This window comes from Conger conger, chromosome 6, assembly GCF_963514075.1.
Source record: "Conger conger chromosome 6, fConCon1.1, whole genome shotgun sequence".
Taxonomy (NCBI): Eukaryota; Metazoa; Chordata; class Actinopteri; order Anguilliformes; family Congridae; genus Conger; species Conger conger.
This window is the reverse complement of record NC_083765.1, coordinates 30,553,347-30,570,727: the sequence shown is the minus strand read 5'-3', so window position 1 is coordinate 30,570,727 and position 17,381 is coordinate 30,553,347. Positions and strand designations below refer to the sequence as shown.

The following is a 17,381-nucleotide window of genomic DNA, read 5'->3' as shown; positions in this document are numbered from 1 at the left end:
CAGGAATAAATAAAGCAACACCGCGCGTGATGTCTGCCAGAAGGAAAGTGCGCATCTCGCCTGACTGTTGTGCATTCAGAAGCAGTGCTCCCTGTGGTTTCATAACCGCTGAGATTTAATAGGATCCGCCAGAGTGTCAATTGTGGTCGAATTAGTCTGCACCGGCAGAAATTGAGAAAAGAGGTATAAATAAAATGCAAAATAAAGTGGCAATTAAGTGCTAATCAGCAGTAACAAACCTGGAAGCCTCTCCTCTCCTCTCCTGGAAGCCTTTTTTTACTTCATTTTTTTGCTTGGCCAGTTTTATTGGAATCTTTAAATCTTCCGATTAGGGTGCATAATGAGTTCAGTGCGAATGAGGAACAGAACTCCCTGCAGACATGGGATGGGGGGCCAGTGTCCTAATCCCTGATAACAACCACCGCAATTACCAGTGCCCATCTCTGCATAAACAACGCTGAGCGCCCCACTAATGGAGGTCAGAGAACCACCCCGGTAGACTATCAATCCATCTTGCCGTAAGACCAAATGTAGATACCAATGTCATTTTCAGATACTGCAAGATTTAAAAAATATTTTAATTGTCCTAAAACAGGACGTGTGTGTGAGACATGCGTGTGCGCATGTATATACACACACACACACACATTCACATACACACAATATATTTCACTATATTCCATTTACATAAGGGCACCTGTATAGGTCACTCCATTGCACAGCAGTGCTGTCTGTGTGGCTGTTTAATATTCACAGGCCTGCCTCCCCCTCCTTTAAACAGGCCGGTCTGACAGTGCTGTGATGTGCTGGGTTTTTCCAGCTCGCAAACGCATGTGAATAACCCAAGAAGGGCCACGGCGCGATGGCACGGGGGTGCGCCCCAATTACACGCTTCTGCTCCTCACATATTATCAGTCATTACACTGGGAGAGGAACCCACCACCGCGTGCACTTTTTCAGAAACCGCCTCATTATTTCATCAAATAGCACTTCTACAGGATGAAGAAAAGTTAATACAACACACAGTACAATCGCTGAAAAGCTCCTGCCATTGCAGCATTCTACAGAAGGATAGTCTAGTTAGTGTGATAGCCTTTCCCCATGTGTATACTGAATGAGAAATCTAGAAATCCAATAGCCACTGTATACAATGTGTGAAAAGTATCAGGTTAGCACAACATATATATAATTGCTCTTTGGAAACATGCCACAAGCTTACAGATTTATTTCTGCATGCAGAATATCTTTGACGGTGGGGTTTGGACTACCACGTGCACTGCAAAAACAAAAGAAATTGTATCATAGTCTTATATACTGAGACTTCAAATCTTATTGAACTTTTTTGATAAAAAATATTTTGCTGATATCGCCAATGTGAGAAGACAGTTTGACTAATTTCAAGACTTGCCAATGGAATAAGAAAAAATCACTGTCAAACAAACATTAACTTAAAACAAGCTAATGTTCTACTTGAGAGAAAAATATTAAGTCTTATTATAAGACTAAAACTTGTTTCTGCAGTGTGATCTACTGTTTAGGTTTAGGTTTATTTATTTAGCACAAATTTTAGTACAAATCTGTGCAAGGTGGGAGCGAAGCCCTTACAGGCTTGTACAGAGCTCCACACCTAGCCAACACTTATTACATTTAGTACATTTACCGGGCGAAATAAAATGTAGCCAATCCAAATCCAACATAGGATGATACGAGAAAGAAAAGAAAATAGAATGTTTAAGGATTCTACTGTAGAAGAGGGAACTTGGTGTCCTCCGAATATAAGTTAACTACTAAGTACAACAGACACCGACACCCCTAAATCGGTTGTTCAGTCAGTTCCAAAGCATTTAGTCACCTGCAAATTCCAATATAATATTTGTATTTATAGTTTTTGTGCAATCTCCAGTCTGGTCTCAAAGAGCAGCTATGGATCCGACACAATGCTGGGAAAATGTTTTTTCTGGACCGACAGGAGTGATATCCCCTAATAAGAATCTGTTAGAGGCATGACAGTGATGTGCCTCAGCCTCCTCAGGGCTCCTCAGGGCTAGCGGTGACGCGGTTTATAGGCAGGCGCTAGCAGCCACCCCTGTCTCCAGTTACAGGATACCTGCAGAGCTTCCCCGATGCAATTAGCCGACTACTGGCCCACGGAACCCGAAACAAACAAGGCAAATTTAAGAGGTGTCCCTGCCCGCTCTCAAAAGTGAAGCCGTTCTTTGTTTGCCCGGCTTGTTAGCGTCCCTCGGTGGGGGGAGGGGGCTCTGATAAACGGAACAGCCCCTCTCCCTGAGAATCCTTTACAAATGGGCTGGCTCTTCCCAGCGCTTGGGCTAATTTCCCCAAGCCCCATAACACGAGACGCACCAAAACAGCAACTTGAGATTTCAAAGGGCCCTTCATACACAGGCGGATTCCCCGAGGGCCGGCAAAATCCGCCAGCTTCCAATCCATCCTCGGGAGAAGAGGAACATTTTCGTCCGTGTTGAGCTACCTCCTCTTTCCGGTGACAGAGTGTAATTGGGAGCAAAATTAAATGTGGCATGCCGGACACTTAAAATAACATAAACACGGTACAAAAATATGCTGCCCCTATTTGTGGTTTGGAAAAGCTGGGCCTTAAAACTGGGGGATAATGAACATGTTTTCCCTTGTCAGTGGCTCCCACTTTAATAGTCTAAGACGCTTCATCCCTTGGTGATGACAAGCAGGACAGGTTCCCTCCCTAGGCCCATGGACATACATAGGCCTGTCAGTGAAACATGCTACGCCTGTTAGTTTTACAATCCACTGTTCATTGTGTTTCCAAACAATCCCGGCTTATTGCTGAGCCTTGGCTCTCAGGAAGACATAAACCATACGCGCTGAGCTAACCATAGCCCTCATTTTGCTGTTACTGCGCAGGTTACCACCGGCATGTATCTGCTACAGGGACGCAAGCCCCGTACACAGCCATGACATGACCAAACAGTCACTGCTGCATGGGCTTCATCACGGTCTTCTTTAAATGCTGTAGTGGTGTCATTCAGTTCCAAGATTCATTGTTATTAGAGGGCACAGAAACACGTTTCAACAGAAAGTGTTTTTACCTCAATATTGTCTCATTCTCTATGGTGAACGAACCAAACCCTGTTGAATGTCTCCTGCTGATAAAACTACACAAATCAGCCGTTTCTGAAGTCTGAGTTTGAGGAGAATCAGAAGTATTCACAGATCACTGAGGCCATTCTTAGGACTCAAATGCATTACAATAAATACCACAGCCAGAATCTGGAATAGGCTGGTTTTGTAGACTGCAGTAAGTTCTCTCACCTGGGTAAGTTAGCTCTCATCATTGAAAAGCCCTTGGCATCTTGACCATTTACCAGAATATTAATTAAACTCATTTGATGTCCCCTTAAAAGGGTGAGAAATATACATTATTAAACAAAGAAAGATTTTGCTGCTTTGTCCAGCTGCCGAAATAACTCTAGGCATAGTAACTTACTCACAGCGACCATCTGGATTAATACGCAGAACATGCTTTAAAGAGCTTTGTGTGGATGACATATTCCTAAAGATGGCGGTTGGAGGTTAATGCTTTTCTTTGAAAATGAAGCAAACTCAAAATGGTGGGGTAGCGAGGTGAAGAGAAAGGGAGGAGGAGAAAGCCAGAATGTATTTACCTTCGGTAGGATTGACCGCTGCTGGCAGGCTGTCCCAGTCAAGGGCCCAATATGGGCAGGGGTGAGGAGAGAAGACTGCAGTGATGCCACTCTCCTGGGACACACAAAAGCAGTGATCCTGTTACCATAGGAACCTCCCAGGGCTTCAAGGTTTTTTTTTACAAAAATACAAATAATGAAGAGGCTCACAATAGGAGAGTGCCCCTTGAGGTGCCATTACCGGGCGTCTGAATGGTGGAAACATTATCATTACAGTCATAATAGGAATAACCTTGCTCTTGCCTGTCACTGTTTACCTCTATGTGTATAAGTAGTTTGTTAGTAGAATTGTAATTGTAACTTATGTAATTTTCTCTGAAGGCCCTTTTCTGATAAAACTAGTACTTTTGCATACTTATTTTAGCACTGTATGACGTGACTCCACCATTTCTGTCTACTGTACACACATTTCCTTGCTGTTCCCTCCTGTGCATTACGCAGGAACCTGGTATGCCGGGTAAGTCACTCTGAAGAAAACAAATTTCTGAATAAATAAATAAGAAACAAAGGAGCCCCAATAAATCTCTGTACTTGTCATTGAGAACAGCGACTCAGCACCCGGTCCAACCTCATCCCAAATCTAACAGATATACTCCAGGGAGAAAGACAAGATTTAAACAACACAAAGGAGCCTGGCGCGTTAGTAATCCCATCCATCACTGGCTGCCTCTCTCAGTCAGCACCGGTCGCTCTCTCGCTGTCTTCAGGAAATAGAGTGCAAAGTTACTGTGCCCGGCACAGCTCTAAAATACAGTAGAGGCCTGAGGCCCAGCTTTAGTGTATATATAAAAGGTTACAACCGAACCAGCCACGCAGGCCCATTCAGCCATCCGCTTCCCTGTGAGCAACGCGCAGCTGTTACCTTCCTGGCAGTCCGCGGTTTAGGTATTTTGGGAGCACATTTCACTGAATGACATTTGCCAACTATCAAACCACCGGGCCCGAGGTGCGAACGAGGGCACGGAAGGCACTAGAATGTGGCTACGCTTCCAGACAGTGTCCTTGGCCACAGCACTGTGGCTGACAGCTGGCAGAGCGATAGACTCCATATCTAAAAACGGAAAGCAATACAAATTACGAGATGAGAGTTTCTGTTTATGCCGCGGTGCATGTGGGAGTGAGTCTCTGAAATCGTGTTGTGCTGTTGGTGTGGGACATGGTTTGGAGGGGGGGGTCCCGGCCTTGGCTCCAAGAGAGAGGGCCCATTTGCTCCACAGAAGGCGGCTGGCGAAACAGCTGCAGAGGGGCGAGGTGCGGGACATGGGCCGACCCATAATCCCTGGCGACAGACGAAGCAAGGGGTGGGGGTTGGAGTTTATGAGGCAACGTGCTCCGCTCACAGTGGTCTCGATTGGGCCCCGACTGCCTCCAGCAGCCAGCAGGAAATCTCTGATTTATACGGGCTGAATGCAAGGATCTGCACCACAGCTCCCTGCAAGGCCAGCTGCGCATATTTATCTGCGACCCAAAATTAATGAGTATTAAAGGATTAATAGGTACTTCCGTAGGGCCTGACGGGTTACGAAAATCAGGAGCAGATGGACTGTAAGTACACATTTCACACTGTACGGTTTATACCCCCTTTTCTCAATCATTAATATATCATTAATGGCCCTAAAGAATTTGAATGCACATGGCCGTAAGAAGGATAAACTAATGGTTGTTTCCTTCGTGGTGCCTAATATTCTCCTGGTAATTGGCAGGAAATTAGTCATGTAAACAAAGCTCAGTCATTGGACTTCTATCATGGGGTTACGATGAAATTAAAGGAGCAAGTTTTCTTTACAGCAAGGAAATGCAGAGCGACTGGGAGCAAGTGGAAGATAATAGGGACTGTGGCCAATTTTACAACCAACCGAAATGCATAAACCCTTTATCGAGGCAGTGCAGGGATGGAGAAGGAGGGTGACCATAAAGGGACAAAATCAACCTCTTCGACGGCATTCAGAAGGCAGCCGCGCCGTGTGCTTAAGAGTCTGCGAATCTCACACTGCCAGGTTTACTGGAGCGCCAAATGTGGCCCCAGCAGCAGAAATTGCCTCCCAACAGCTAGCGAGATCCTGCTTAAAAAATGCAACTGAAAAAAAAAACCATGGGAGGAATATTTCAATTACTTTCAGTTTAGTCATGGTGGGCCTCGGGCCTCCAGTGAAGGCCACCTGTGGCTTCTCCCCGCTCTCTTGATCCGGCCCCGACCCCGACTCCGGTTCCTCTCCAGCAGGCACCGCTGCCCCCTCCTGCAGGCCGGCCGCTAGCGCCTGGGGGCTGAGGAAAGCTATTCCACAGTCCGCTGCAGCCCTGCACACCCCGGGCACTTCCTGGACACGAAGGTACCAGCGGCACAGGAGAGGCAGCTGCACAGGCTTACTGCAGACCTGCTGCTGAAGAGAAAACAAACACACAAGCACACACACGCAAACACACACATACACATACACACGCACACATGCACATACAGATGCGCACACACATACACACGCACAGATGCAAACACACGCGCACGCACACACACAAAAACACACACACACACACACACACACACACACACACACACACACACACACAAATACAATTAAAGTGACAGTTGAGGACCCTGCCAAAGATTCATCCCCAATTAACCCCCATGGCTTGTTCCACAAGGCTGACTCTCACACATTGCAGTTGCACTCCTATATTCTGAAGCACAAAGAGAGGAGGTCACAGCAGATAATCAGGGCTCTAGCCCCCTACATTACACATCTCTGTAAATATCTCCAATCACAGGAGCCTGAAAGTTACTGACACAAAAAACTATCACTGCAAAATTGCCCTTTCTGCCCAGTTAAGGGTCATGGAAACCTGATATTCACCTTACGAATAGGCTATACAATAGTGCAACAAGCCAATACAAGAGCACAACTACAGCTTGTTCAGTATTGAAATGTGCGATATCATGATAAGGGGGTCAAAGCCTGTTAAAAAGCATTGTAGGGCATACGTTGGGTGTGCTCATTAAAATGCCAACGGCAACGCCTGCAACAAAAGAAAAGCCCAGTCCACAGTCAAGCAGAACTTCTCACCCTCATTGTCTCATTCAGAAAACTTGCTTTGAGGAAAACCAAACAAACACAAAAGATTATTTTACACACGTTTTGTTGTGAGGTAGCACATTGTATTGCAAATCTACTACACAGAGCACCGAGCTCCACAATCACCCAAGGAGACCACCGTGGAGGAAGTGAACTGTGGAAGCAGTGTGACAAAGTCTGAGAGCCAAAGGACAAGATGTGTCTGGAATGGAAGTCGGAACAACCCTGGTAGCAACTGACAGCACATTTATCACAGGCTTAATCTAAAAGACCTTTACTGTAAAATAAATAAATAAATACTGTATATCCACAGAAACAGCAAAGTGATATAGATCAGTTCTCAAAATTATTTGTTCAGTCTCATCTGCACAAACTAATTTACCATCTGATGAAAGATTAAGGAAAATTAAAAATGCCATAGCGGTTTTTTTTCTTAAAAATGCCAGGGGGCAGGCAAAGAGTACCAAACAAACGTATATTGTCTAAATGAATGATGCAGTGGCACACTGTATATAAACATTCACAAGTCAACAGTATTCCCAAGAGCACAAATTGGGCAAAAAGGCAAAAAGTAAAGACGAGCCTTCAGTTGAATGAGGCTCACTATCATGAGTCTCACTATCAGTGCCATCAGGGTGAAATGTCTGCTGTATTATACACCTTTTTGCAGTTTGGCATCCTGAATGGAATATATATATTTTTACAGATTATCTTCAGCTTGAAGTGGCCAGCGGTTCTCCTTTGTCCAGATCCTTTTTATGTCTATTAAAAGAATTTATCTTGCTACAATGCATGGATATGAAAGTAATGCATGTGTGTATGTGTGTGTGTTCTTCCTCGATGAATGTTCAGCTGAATGGAACAGTTCTATTATTTTCCCAGCATATGGTGTTGAGATAAGCAGCTGGGGATTTAGATGAATATAATTTGGCACTGAGATGTTTGTGGGTTTGGGAAGTTATGGGGCTCAGGTGCTCTGGTGCAAGTGTCAATCAGCCTTTCCCTCTGAATTAAAAGGTGTGTGTAGAGGAGTACTGCACGGGCACAACAGCGGAACAGTTTTCAAGATCTTATTAACAATTTACTTTTTTCATTCAGTGAAAATATTACAAGAACTCTGCAGAAATTTTTGCAATAATGTTTACATTTTAAACATTTGTTTTGTCAGTTTAAGTAAAGACAGTACCACTTTTGGATTTGGTAAAGCACTTAATTTACCAATTCAATTACTAAAATGATATGGAATTGTACGCCTGCATTACTGTAAAGCTGGTCACTGAAAAAGGCCTTACCAAGTAGCTGTGCACACAGGGCAGCAAAACCACATCTGTGAGTGTGAAGTACAATCCCTCTGCAAAGACGTGCTCCAACGGGGGCAGCTCTGTGGTCTTCACTTTCCTAATGTCAGAGGGCCCCCTGGTGGTCAAAGACTGAAGTTCCGACAAGTTGGCCAAGGCAGTGCTGAGTTCTAAACCGTCAGCTGCCGGAGCCTCCTGGGCGTATGAGCTTTTCTTCTGCTGCAGCTGCAGCTTCTGCCGACGGATCTTGTCATCGTTGTGCACCTTAACGGGCTCCGCCAGCTTCTTCTCCAGAAGAAGGATGGCACCAGGCACCTGGGTGACCCCATCACCCGGCTGCCTCAGAAACTCTTGCACAGCAGAGGGAATACTGAGCTCGCACAGCCTGGTCCACTGGCTAACCTACAGAGAACAAAGGCAAGCACACAGACAGCTCCATTCAATATTACAACAGTATTAACAACTGAAATACAGAGCTGCTCCCAGAAACTGTCACTCCTTCCTACAACGTACAAATGCTTGTCGCTGGAGAAGTACCCTATAGGTACATAAAATTGTCAACAACATACAATTAATTTGTATCTTATTTACAGGAAAAATGTACTCATTTGTACCCAAAGAGAACATTTTCAGGGAAATATGATCCTTGAGGAACAAAAATGTACCTCCACTCTCACTTTATTTCTGAGGGTCTGTGCTACTACTGCTGTACAGTCTTGGGGGTTGTGATAATCCTAAAAGTGGCCTGGATTGCCAATGATCAGCATCCCTAAGGGCCTTTGATCACTGACATGATTTCCATGTTTGCTGGATGGGTTAACAACTGACAGTGAGAATGAATTAATCCATACAGAGAGCATCAAACTCACGAGTGCTCATGGGCACAAGGTGGTCCTGGCACCTCACCTCAGCACAGGCCTTCAGACAGGTCTTCTTAAACCCGAGCAGAGCTGCCACATCCTTCCGAGCGGGCTCGCGTTCGCAGGTGCGGGCGATAATGTGTCGCAGCACCACCGCCAACCCAGCTCTACAAAACCTGCTCTCTCTGTCCAGCACTGCAGGTAGGCGACAGCTCCTCACCAGCGCAGGTAGGTCCTGCACCTGAATCTCTGTGGCTCCTAGTCCCTCTGGTATAAGCCCCTTCCTGGGCTGCCCGCTGTCTGCCTGTGTGGAAACTAAAAAAACGCGGAAGGACCGACAATCGCAGTACGATAACAGAAATAAAGTTATGGAAGTGTGGAGTGGAAGCCGCTGCTGAGTGTTTAGTTCCAAGTACAAGCTCTCATGTCCCTGCTCTGGATCTGAGGACGTCATTGTGTCCAGTCACGGTCGATAAAGTCGGAGGAATGGGTGCTGCAGGAAAACAAAACAAAAGTCATAAACAATCTTGAAGTTGAAGCTGAATGCATTTGTAAAGATAGCATCTGCTATTTCATTTCAATATTGCTAGACTGATCATTCAATTCATATAAACATTCACCAAACAGTCGTTGTCACGATGATAACTAAACGTTAGCCCCACCAACAACGTGAATAAACTTTTTATTGACATTGTAAGGTGCTGTATTCACTCTAAACTAATGTGCTAATGTGTTTCCACGTTTGTATTCAGAACCCTAGAATGATGACTGGTAGCTAACCATATAGCTGCTTGCCAGAAAGTCATGATCTAATGGGTGAGTGTGGCAGGGCATGCTAAGTTTATATACATATGGTTTATTTTGTTGACATTTTCTGACTAACTAGCGTTCGATCGCGTTCATCGATAACTTCACCAAATGCAGTGTATCCATACGTTAGTACTTACAAATATATTAAAATTGTGAATTGAAGTTCCCAAGCATGACTCAATCACGTTGCTTTTCTTGTAACTGGACTTCAGTGTGTAACATTAACTGCTGCCCGACTTTCACAAAGGAAAATATTAACAGCTCTTCCATTTTTTAATTATGTGTTAATACTTTTGTGAGAATATTATGATAATAACAAAATATCTATATAATTGTGTCAATTTATAAAATAGAAGCTAAATGTCTGAAGACAAAGTCAAATTATGTACACACTAACACTGGTTCTAAAAGAATGATATAGCAAATGTTCCATACGGAACTATTTTAAGGTGGGACTTTAAGGTGGATGGTTGAATTATTTTGTAGCTCACATAATGGGCGGACCTGAGTAGCCGGCGTATTTTTAATTTGTGAGTCTGTTATTTTGTCTTGCCTTTGTCTATTTTCTTTTGCTATCCCAGTGGCTTCAGACGACCTGTCTGACCGAGGAGAACACATTTCAGAAAAGGAGTACAGGTAAAGTTATTACCGTACTGTGTTATGTTTATTTGACCATGCATATTGCATCTAGCAAGATATGCCCCATGCTAGGCTATGTCGATTGTTTCCAGCACCGTTTATTTTAAGCTAGCTGACATTCAACTTTGTTAAACGTTAATGTATGGTGTATATTATGCTAATGTGTGTATAGGACACATTTAAAACGTATTACCACTAGCTTGTTGTCGAATCACTAATGGCAATTGGCTAACTAGATAGCTACTGTAGCTGGCTGCTGAAGTAAACGGGCGTGTGATTTGACTGCTAATTTTCTTAACTTTGAGTTGTTTTCAGAATAAGCTGCCTATGATACAGTAGTAAAAACTGCACCAAGATGGCTAACAGACTTAAATTCTGTGTTGCATCTTGCAGAGGTCATGGCTGCAACAGTTAGCCTGGAGCTGGACCCAATCTTTCTCAAAGGGTTGGGATACCTCAATTCGAAAAGCAGAGATTCCGCTGACAAACTTAAGGCTCTATTGGATGAATCCTTAGCCAGAGGGAGTGACTCCAGCTATCGGACTTCACCAAAGGTATTCTGTCAAGACTTCCTTCTGTTTTTTATTTTATTTTGTATTATTTGCTTTCACAAAATCTTTTTTATGAGTTTTTTAAGTTTTTTAATGAACCCTTTTTCCCCTCAAACAGGAAGTGGAAATTGCCAAGGTATCTGTCACGAAAGTGAACGTGAGCAAACAAGATCCGAAACAAAAAGGCACTTCTGGTTCATCTCTATTGAGCAGCAATAATGGCAAATCCGGAAGCTTTGAGAAGAGCAAAAAGGAGAGCGAAAAGAAACCTGCAGAAAAGGTGACTGCTCTATATTCACACTATGGAGTACAGAAGGCAGTTTGTTTAATGTAGTTTGTCTTGAGACATGGAAACATGTTGCCCTGTCACAATTGCTGCACAGACACAGTAATGTTTTGAACTGTATAGGAGGAAAATCCAGGTTCAGAAAACAAGTCGGCCCCCTAAGTGTGGGGGCGGCCTGTAGCATAGTGGTTTAAGGTAAATGACTGGGACACACAAGGTCGGTTGTTCTAATCCCGGTGTAGCCACAATTGCTCCAGGGGAGGATTGTCTCCTGCTAAGTCTAATCAACTGTACCTCACTCTGGATAAGAGCATCTGCCAAATGCCAATAATGTAAAATCCTCCCCAGTATTTTGTTCCAATCACTTGATATGCTAATTAGCCCAGATCTTCAGCCAGTAGAACTACTTGGCCATATCAGCTGGCTGTGTTCATGGGTGGAAAAAATACATGGCAGGACTATTACTTTCTGACCCTTGGAATGTCAACCTCTATTAAACAGTAATGTTTTTGTGCTTTTGTATTTCATAGCTTGAGAATTTGAGCAGGACTGCATTAGTGACAAATTCTGCCAGGTGCAAATGTGCAGCCTTTTCATGCATGCCTGCAGGTGAAGGTAGATCCTGGTGATGGGGTGGACCCACCAAAGAAACCTCGACTGGAGAAACAGGAGAACCGATCCTCTCCGATCACGGTTCCGGCCAGTAAAGACCTCAGCCTGCCTTACCTGTCCAGCTTTGACGAGACCAGTGCTGACGACTTCGCCATGGAGATGGGACTGGCCTGCGTGGTTTGTCGGTGCGTTGTGTTTATTGTCATTATTTGCTGGATAAAAAAACGGAATTTTGTGTGCTCTCATGACTACTCTGAAAATGCTTATTTTGTGAGATGAGTTTTGTTTGTGTTCTCTTGTCTTGTCCCCTTCAGGCAGATGACGGTGACGTCAGGAAACCAGCTTGTGGAGTGTCAGGAGTGTCATAACCTGTACCACCAGGACTGTCACAGGCCTCAGGTGACCGATAAGGATGTGAACGACCCGCGGCTGGTGTGGTACTGTGTCCGCTGCACCAGGAAGATGAAGCGTATGGTAGGGCACCATCTCATCCTTCCACTAACCAAGCCTGTTTCCACAGTTTGAGTGTCCTCATCAAGTGCAACCAATGATTGGTGGAAAACAAATACCATGACCAATCATTGGTCATTTCATTGATTTTGCATGTGCTAAAGGTCTACGTTAATCAGGCTTTTTGTGCCTTATTTGTTTGCGTGGTGTAAAATTCAGAACCAAACAGTACCTACAGTAAAGTGTGAAGGTGAACATTAGTTCAATTGTAAATGGACAGCAGCAGATTCTTGCAGTGTCTCATGTTTGAAAAGCGTGTGCGTGTGGTGTGTTTGTGACTGCCGTTCCCCAGACGCAGAAGGCCCCACAGAAAGCGGCCACTGTGCCAGTCTCGGTGGCCCCCGTGGTGAAGGACACGCTGGTGAAAAAGCCAGAACTCAAACCCAAACCGGACACAGCCAGCACCTTCCAGGCATTCAAGAGGACAGAGGTCAAGGTGAGCATTTGCCCTCTGTAGTGTCCAACTGAACATCCACCTTGTATTGGAATATACCATGTCTGCTGCATCCCCACTTTTTTACTGAGGTGGAATTGGACTCTTCTATATTCTATTCTATAACCTTGTCCAAAATGAGTGGCTGAATAGCTATCCGGCTGTAAGAACAGTACAGCTACAATCTCTGTGATTGGAACACATAAGTGTTCATAATTTTGTAAGCAAAGTCAGTGTACACAGTGTACACAAAGGTTTCGTAATTGAACCTTTATTGTAATTGTTACTCTTGTCTTTTAAATAGGCCACTTATTTTGTTGAAACAGATTTTGTTTTAGCACATTATACTATTCATTCTAAAACAGTTTTCCAAATCACCATTCTGAATTGGACTGCTGGTAGCAAATTCTATTCTTTACCTGCCCCATTGGCCAAATTTGGTTGTATTCCAAGGTTGTTTTTTTGTTTGTTTGTTTTTTTGTTTTTTATCACTGGAAATAGCTGTGCGACTCGCTTCAGTGTAATGCTTAATTTCTTGCATCTGTGATAAGAAAATTGGTATTGATGAAGCAAAACTGCCTGCTGCTTGACTGGACAGTCTGTATCTCTGAAGTTGTTGTGTAATATCTGTAGTGAAAGAAAGTCATTTAAAAAAGACCTGATGGCAGGGCGTTCTCTCACAGTGGCGTGTTTCTCTGCTCTATCCAGGCGTCTGCAGCGGTATCGGTGAGCCCCTCCGGCGGTAACCCCTCCCTGCAGTCCTCCAGCGGCCTCACAGGCTGGGCTGCCTTCGGTGCCAAGACCTCCACTGCCAGCAGCAAGCTGGGCCCAGCCACCCAAAGTGCCGGGGGAAGGTCCAGCCCGGCTGCCCAAAGCGCCGGCGGAAGGTCCAGCCCGGCCTCCTCCGCACAGAAGCCAGCCGCGGGGCTGTCCGGAGCCAAGGCCGGCCTGGGGGCCAAGGGGCCGGGGGCCGGCGGGAGCTCCCCCAGCCAGACCCCGCTGAAGCCCCCGCCCCCCCTGACCCTGGGGAAGCCCGGACTCAACCGCTCGTCCAGCAACGACGGAACGGGCAAAGGGCTGGGGGCCGGGGCCTCTGGGGGCAGTGCAGCCAAGGCCAGCGGAGAGGCCTCCGCAGGCAGCAAGAACCCCACCTCCCAGGAGTCTCAGCTCAACGCCATGAAGCGCCTGCAGATGGTGAAGAAGAAGGCCGCACAGAAGAAGAGTGGAGCTGGAGGACTTTACTGAGAGACTGTGACACAGCGCTTCTTTTTCTGTTTTCTATTATCTGGACTAATATACACAAGGAAAAAAGCGCTTTAATTCCTCTGTGGCAAGGTGTGCTTCATTTATTCTCATGGATGAAGCTGGCTTTTGTGTCATTGAAATATATATTTTTTGTGGGGGAAAGGAACATTGAATAAATAGCTTATTTTTTAACTCAAGTGATTGGTTGTCAATCACTGATCTTGATCTTGATGTGATCATTGGTGTATTAGTGTTCTGCAGTGGGTTGGTAGCATTTTCTCCTGGATTAGTTAAGTATCATTTGTTTGTTTGCTGTTTCTAATTCAATTTAGTTGTCATTATAGTGTTCTGCTGTGTATTTGTTTGTGTGTTAGCTAAAGCACAAGTGGTGTTTATTTAGATTACAGTGAAACTGGGTTAGGTGTTTGTTTCTCTTTTTTATTAAGTTAGGCTATTGTTTTTACTGGCTGGCAGGCCACAGCTTTTGTTGTAGGAGGAGCTAATAGTTTGCACCCTGCTTAGGGTATAATTACTGACACACCTGAACTCACTCCAGTGTGCATTAGTGTTCTCTGCGTGGATGAATTCCCACCACCTGAAGCTCAACCTTGCCAAAATTGAGCTTCTCTACATCCCTGCTAAATCCTCTCCGTCAATCGACCGCTCACTGACTGTTGAGGACTTTGTAGTTTCCTCCTTCCGTACGGCAAAGAATCTTGGGGTGACTCTTGATAACTGCCTCACCCTGGCTCCACAAGTATCCTCCACTGTCAGAACCTGCAGGTTCTTTCTGTATAATATACGCCATATCCGTCATCTCCTGATGGAGAAAGCCACCCAGCTCCTAGTCCAGGCGCTCGTCATTTCCCGCCTGGATTACTGCAACTCCCTCCTAGCCGGTCTCCCAGCGTGTGCCATCAAGCCCCTCCCGCTGGTCCAGAATGCTGCAGTCCGCCTGATCACCAGTCGGCCCAGGTTGGCTCATCTCACCCCGCTTCTAATTGGCCTCCACTGGCTTCCTATTGCCGCACACATCCGTTTCAAGGCCCTAGTGTTGGCATTTCAGGCTACTAAGGGGACTGCCCCACCTTACATAAAATCCTTGATCACTCCCTACTCCCCAGCTAGACCACTCCGGTCTGCCAGCTCTGGTCGCCTTATGGTTCCCTCTCTACGTGGACCTGGCGGTCGAGCTGCACGTTCACGCCTGTTTTCCGTTCTGGTTCCTCAGTGGTGGAATGACTTGCCTACCACTGTCAGGACAGCAGAATCCCTCCCCCTATTTCGACGCAGACACAAAACCCACCTTTTCAAACTCTACCTTAGTCCTCCCTCCTGATTTCCCCCGCCCCTCTGATATCCCTATCCTAGAACAGCATTCCGTGTATTTTCCTAGTTTTGGATGTGATGCTTTGACTTATGGTAGAACCTATGCACTTGTAAGTCGCTTTGGATTAAAAGCGTCTGCCAAATGACAAAAATGTAAAATGTAATGTAAATCTTTGGGAAATGCTTGGCATATAGAGGTTATATCTTCAAAGATGTGACTTGGCCCTGAGGGCTTTGGTTTGTGAAAGGATTGTGATTTCTTAGGTAAATAATTATCATAGTATTTCATGGTGTTAGGAAAAAATTTAAACCATAGTAAATCCTACACTGCAATACTGGCAACTTGCTGGTCCGAACCTTACATTACATGACATTACATTATTGGCATTTGGCAGACGCTCTTATCCAGAGCGACGTACAACAAAGTGCATACCCATAACCAGGGATAACTGCGCTGAAAGACCCTAGAGGGAAGTACAATTTCAATTGCTACCCGTACAACAAAGATAAGGACCAGGGCTTATCTTTGTTTATCTGTTCGTTAAAAAAAAAAAAAAAACAACAAAGCAAAAGTGACCAAACTTAACTATCCAAATACTGCTTACCTACCAAATTCACAGGGAGGTAGGGAGGGACCGGGAGAGGTGCTGCTTGAAGAGGTGCGTCTTTAGTTTGCATTTGAAGGTGGGGAGAGATTCTACAGTTCTGACCTCAACGGGGAGTTCGTTCCACCACCGTGGAGCGTGAGGTGGAGGTTCGGAGAGGGGGAGGTGACAAGCGGCATGTGGAGGCTGAAAGAAGAGGTCTGGCAGGGGTGTAGGGTCTGATGATTTTTTGTAGGTAAACTGGGGAAGATCCCTTAACTGCTTGGAAGGCTAGCACCAATGTTTTGAATTTGATGCGAGCCATGACAGACAGCCAGTGGAGGGAAGTAAGCAGGGGGGTGACGTGTGAGTATTTGGGAAGGTTGAAGACCAGACAAGCTGCTGCATTCTGGATAAGTTAGACGGGTCTGATGGCGGACGCTGGGAGGCCAGCCAAGAGGGAATTGCAGTAGTCCAGGCGGGACAGAACCATCGCTTGGACCAGGAGCTGGGTCGAGTAGGGGGTGAGAAAGGGGCGGATTCTCCGTATGTTGTATACGGAGTATGTTGTATTACCTTATAGTGTAAATAACGTTACCAGGCTGTATATTTGAAAAATGTTAAATGTATTTTGGTATTTCACGTACATTCACTATTTTACCAAACAATTCATGGACATTTTTTCAGTGAAGGGTTGTGTCCACCAAATGGCATTTCTGGCACCCTTGTCATCAAGTGAAAGCTGTGCAGCTGCTGTTCAGTTTCCTGTATCAGTTTTGAATATCAGGGCAGATCAATCAAATGTAAGGTAATGTATCAAAAACTACGCGTAGAATGAGCCCAATACTTATTCAGTATTTAGAAGAGTGTAGCAGGTAGGGAAGTATTCATCTGAAACAATACCAGGCACCATATTAAAACCACTTGTGGGATGTTGTGTTCCAAAGAAAGTAGAAAGGTATTAAGCTGAGCCTTTCTTTTGTGACGCATTAAGCTTATTACTTTGAATTTAACGTAAAATACCAGAAATTGAAATTGAAAGAAAGGTATGCAGATGTCAACAGATGTCTTGTACCCTTGTGCACAGTACTTAGCCTGAGTTTCTTCAGTAAATGTCCAGCTGTATAAATTTGCATATAAAAGGATTGTATGTTGTCTAATTCACATAAGGGTGTCAGCTAAATGCTTAAAACTTGGGATTTTGTGTGGAATATTTTCATATGCAGCCACATCAGATTTATTTTTTAGGGCCCATAGCATTTCTGTTCATCCAAAGTTTGAGCACGCCCTCTTTATTACAGATTTCTCAAGTTTAAGTCAAGTTAAAATTTAAACCAAATCAATGACCAATCAGTCAGTAATGCACTGGCTGTTAACGTTATATTGCCTTGGTGTAAGAAGCTGTCTGGGTATTCCTCCCTGCCTTTTGGAGCTTAATGGGAACTCTTATCACAA

The 17,381-nt window shown here is 44.8% G+C and overlaps 2 protein-coding genes across 4 annotated transcripts in view; one reads left to right on the top strand and one right to left on the bottom strand.

The window, feature by feature from the left end:
• Nucleotides 1-9,969, bottom strand: part of gstcd (glutathione S-transferase, C-terminal domain containing) — a 38,483-nt gene extending 28,514 nt beyond the window's left edge. For 2 of the 3 annotated variants that reach the window (XM_061244243.1, XM_061244242.1), the window contains exons 1-5: nt 9,875-9,969; nt 8,974-9,420; nt 8,062-8,469; nt 5,816-6,082; nt 3,663-3,756 (exon numbers count right to left, since the gene is read on the bottom strand). In XM_061244243.1, coding sequence (XP_061100227.1) covers nt 3,663-3,756; nt 5,816-6,082; nt 8,062-8,469; nt 8,974-9,381 — 1,177 coding nt within the window. In that variant the 5' untranslated portion in view covers nt 9,382-9,420; nt 9,875-9,969. The remainder of the gene's footprint in view (nt 1-3,662; nt 3,757-5,815; nt 6,083-8,061; nt 8,470-8,973; nt 9,421-9,874) is intronic. The other variant, XM_061244244.1, reaches the window with a different exon arrangement.
• Nucleotides 9,970-10,198: 229 nt separating this feature from the next.
• Nucleotides 10,199-14,205, top strand: ints12 (integrator complex subunit 12). The gene is made up of 7 exons (XM_061246530.1): nt 10,199-10,373; nt 10,770-10,930; nt 11,046-11,207; nt 11,823-12,010; nt 12,140-12,299; nt 12,628-12,771; nt 13,477-14,205. Exons 2-7 carry the CDS (start codon nt 10,775-10,777, stop codon nt 14,011-14,013), a joined length of 1,347 nt encoding a protein of 448 aa, XP_061102514.1. The 5' UTR covers nt 10,199-10,373; nt 10,770-10,774; the 3' UTR covers nt 14,014-14,205.
• The last annotated feature ends 3,176 nt before the right edge of the window (nt 14,206-17,381 follow it).

Coding starts and splice junctions, on each gene's coding strand:
- ints12 (XM_061246530.1), top strand. CDS start 10,775: ATGGCTGCAACAGTTAGCCTGGAGCTGGACCCAATCTTTCTCAAAGGG. Junction 12,300..12,627: donor CCAGGAAGATGAAGCGTATG/GTAGGGCACCAT, acceptor GCCGTTCCCCAG/ACGCAGAAGGCCCCACAGAA. Junction 12,772..13,476: donor TCAAGAGGACAGAGGTCAAG/GTGAGCATTTGC, acceptor TGCTCTATCCAG/GCGTCTGCAGCGGTATCGGT.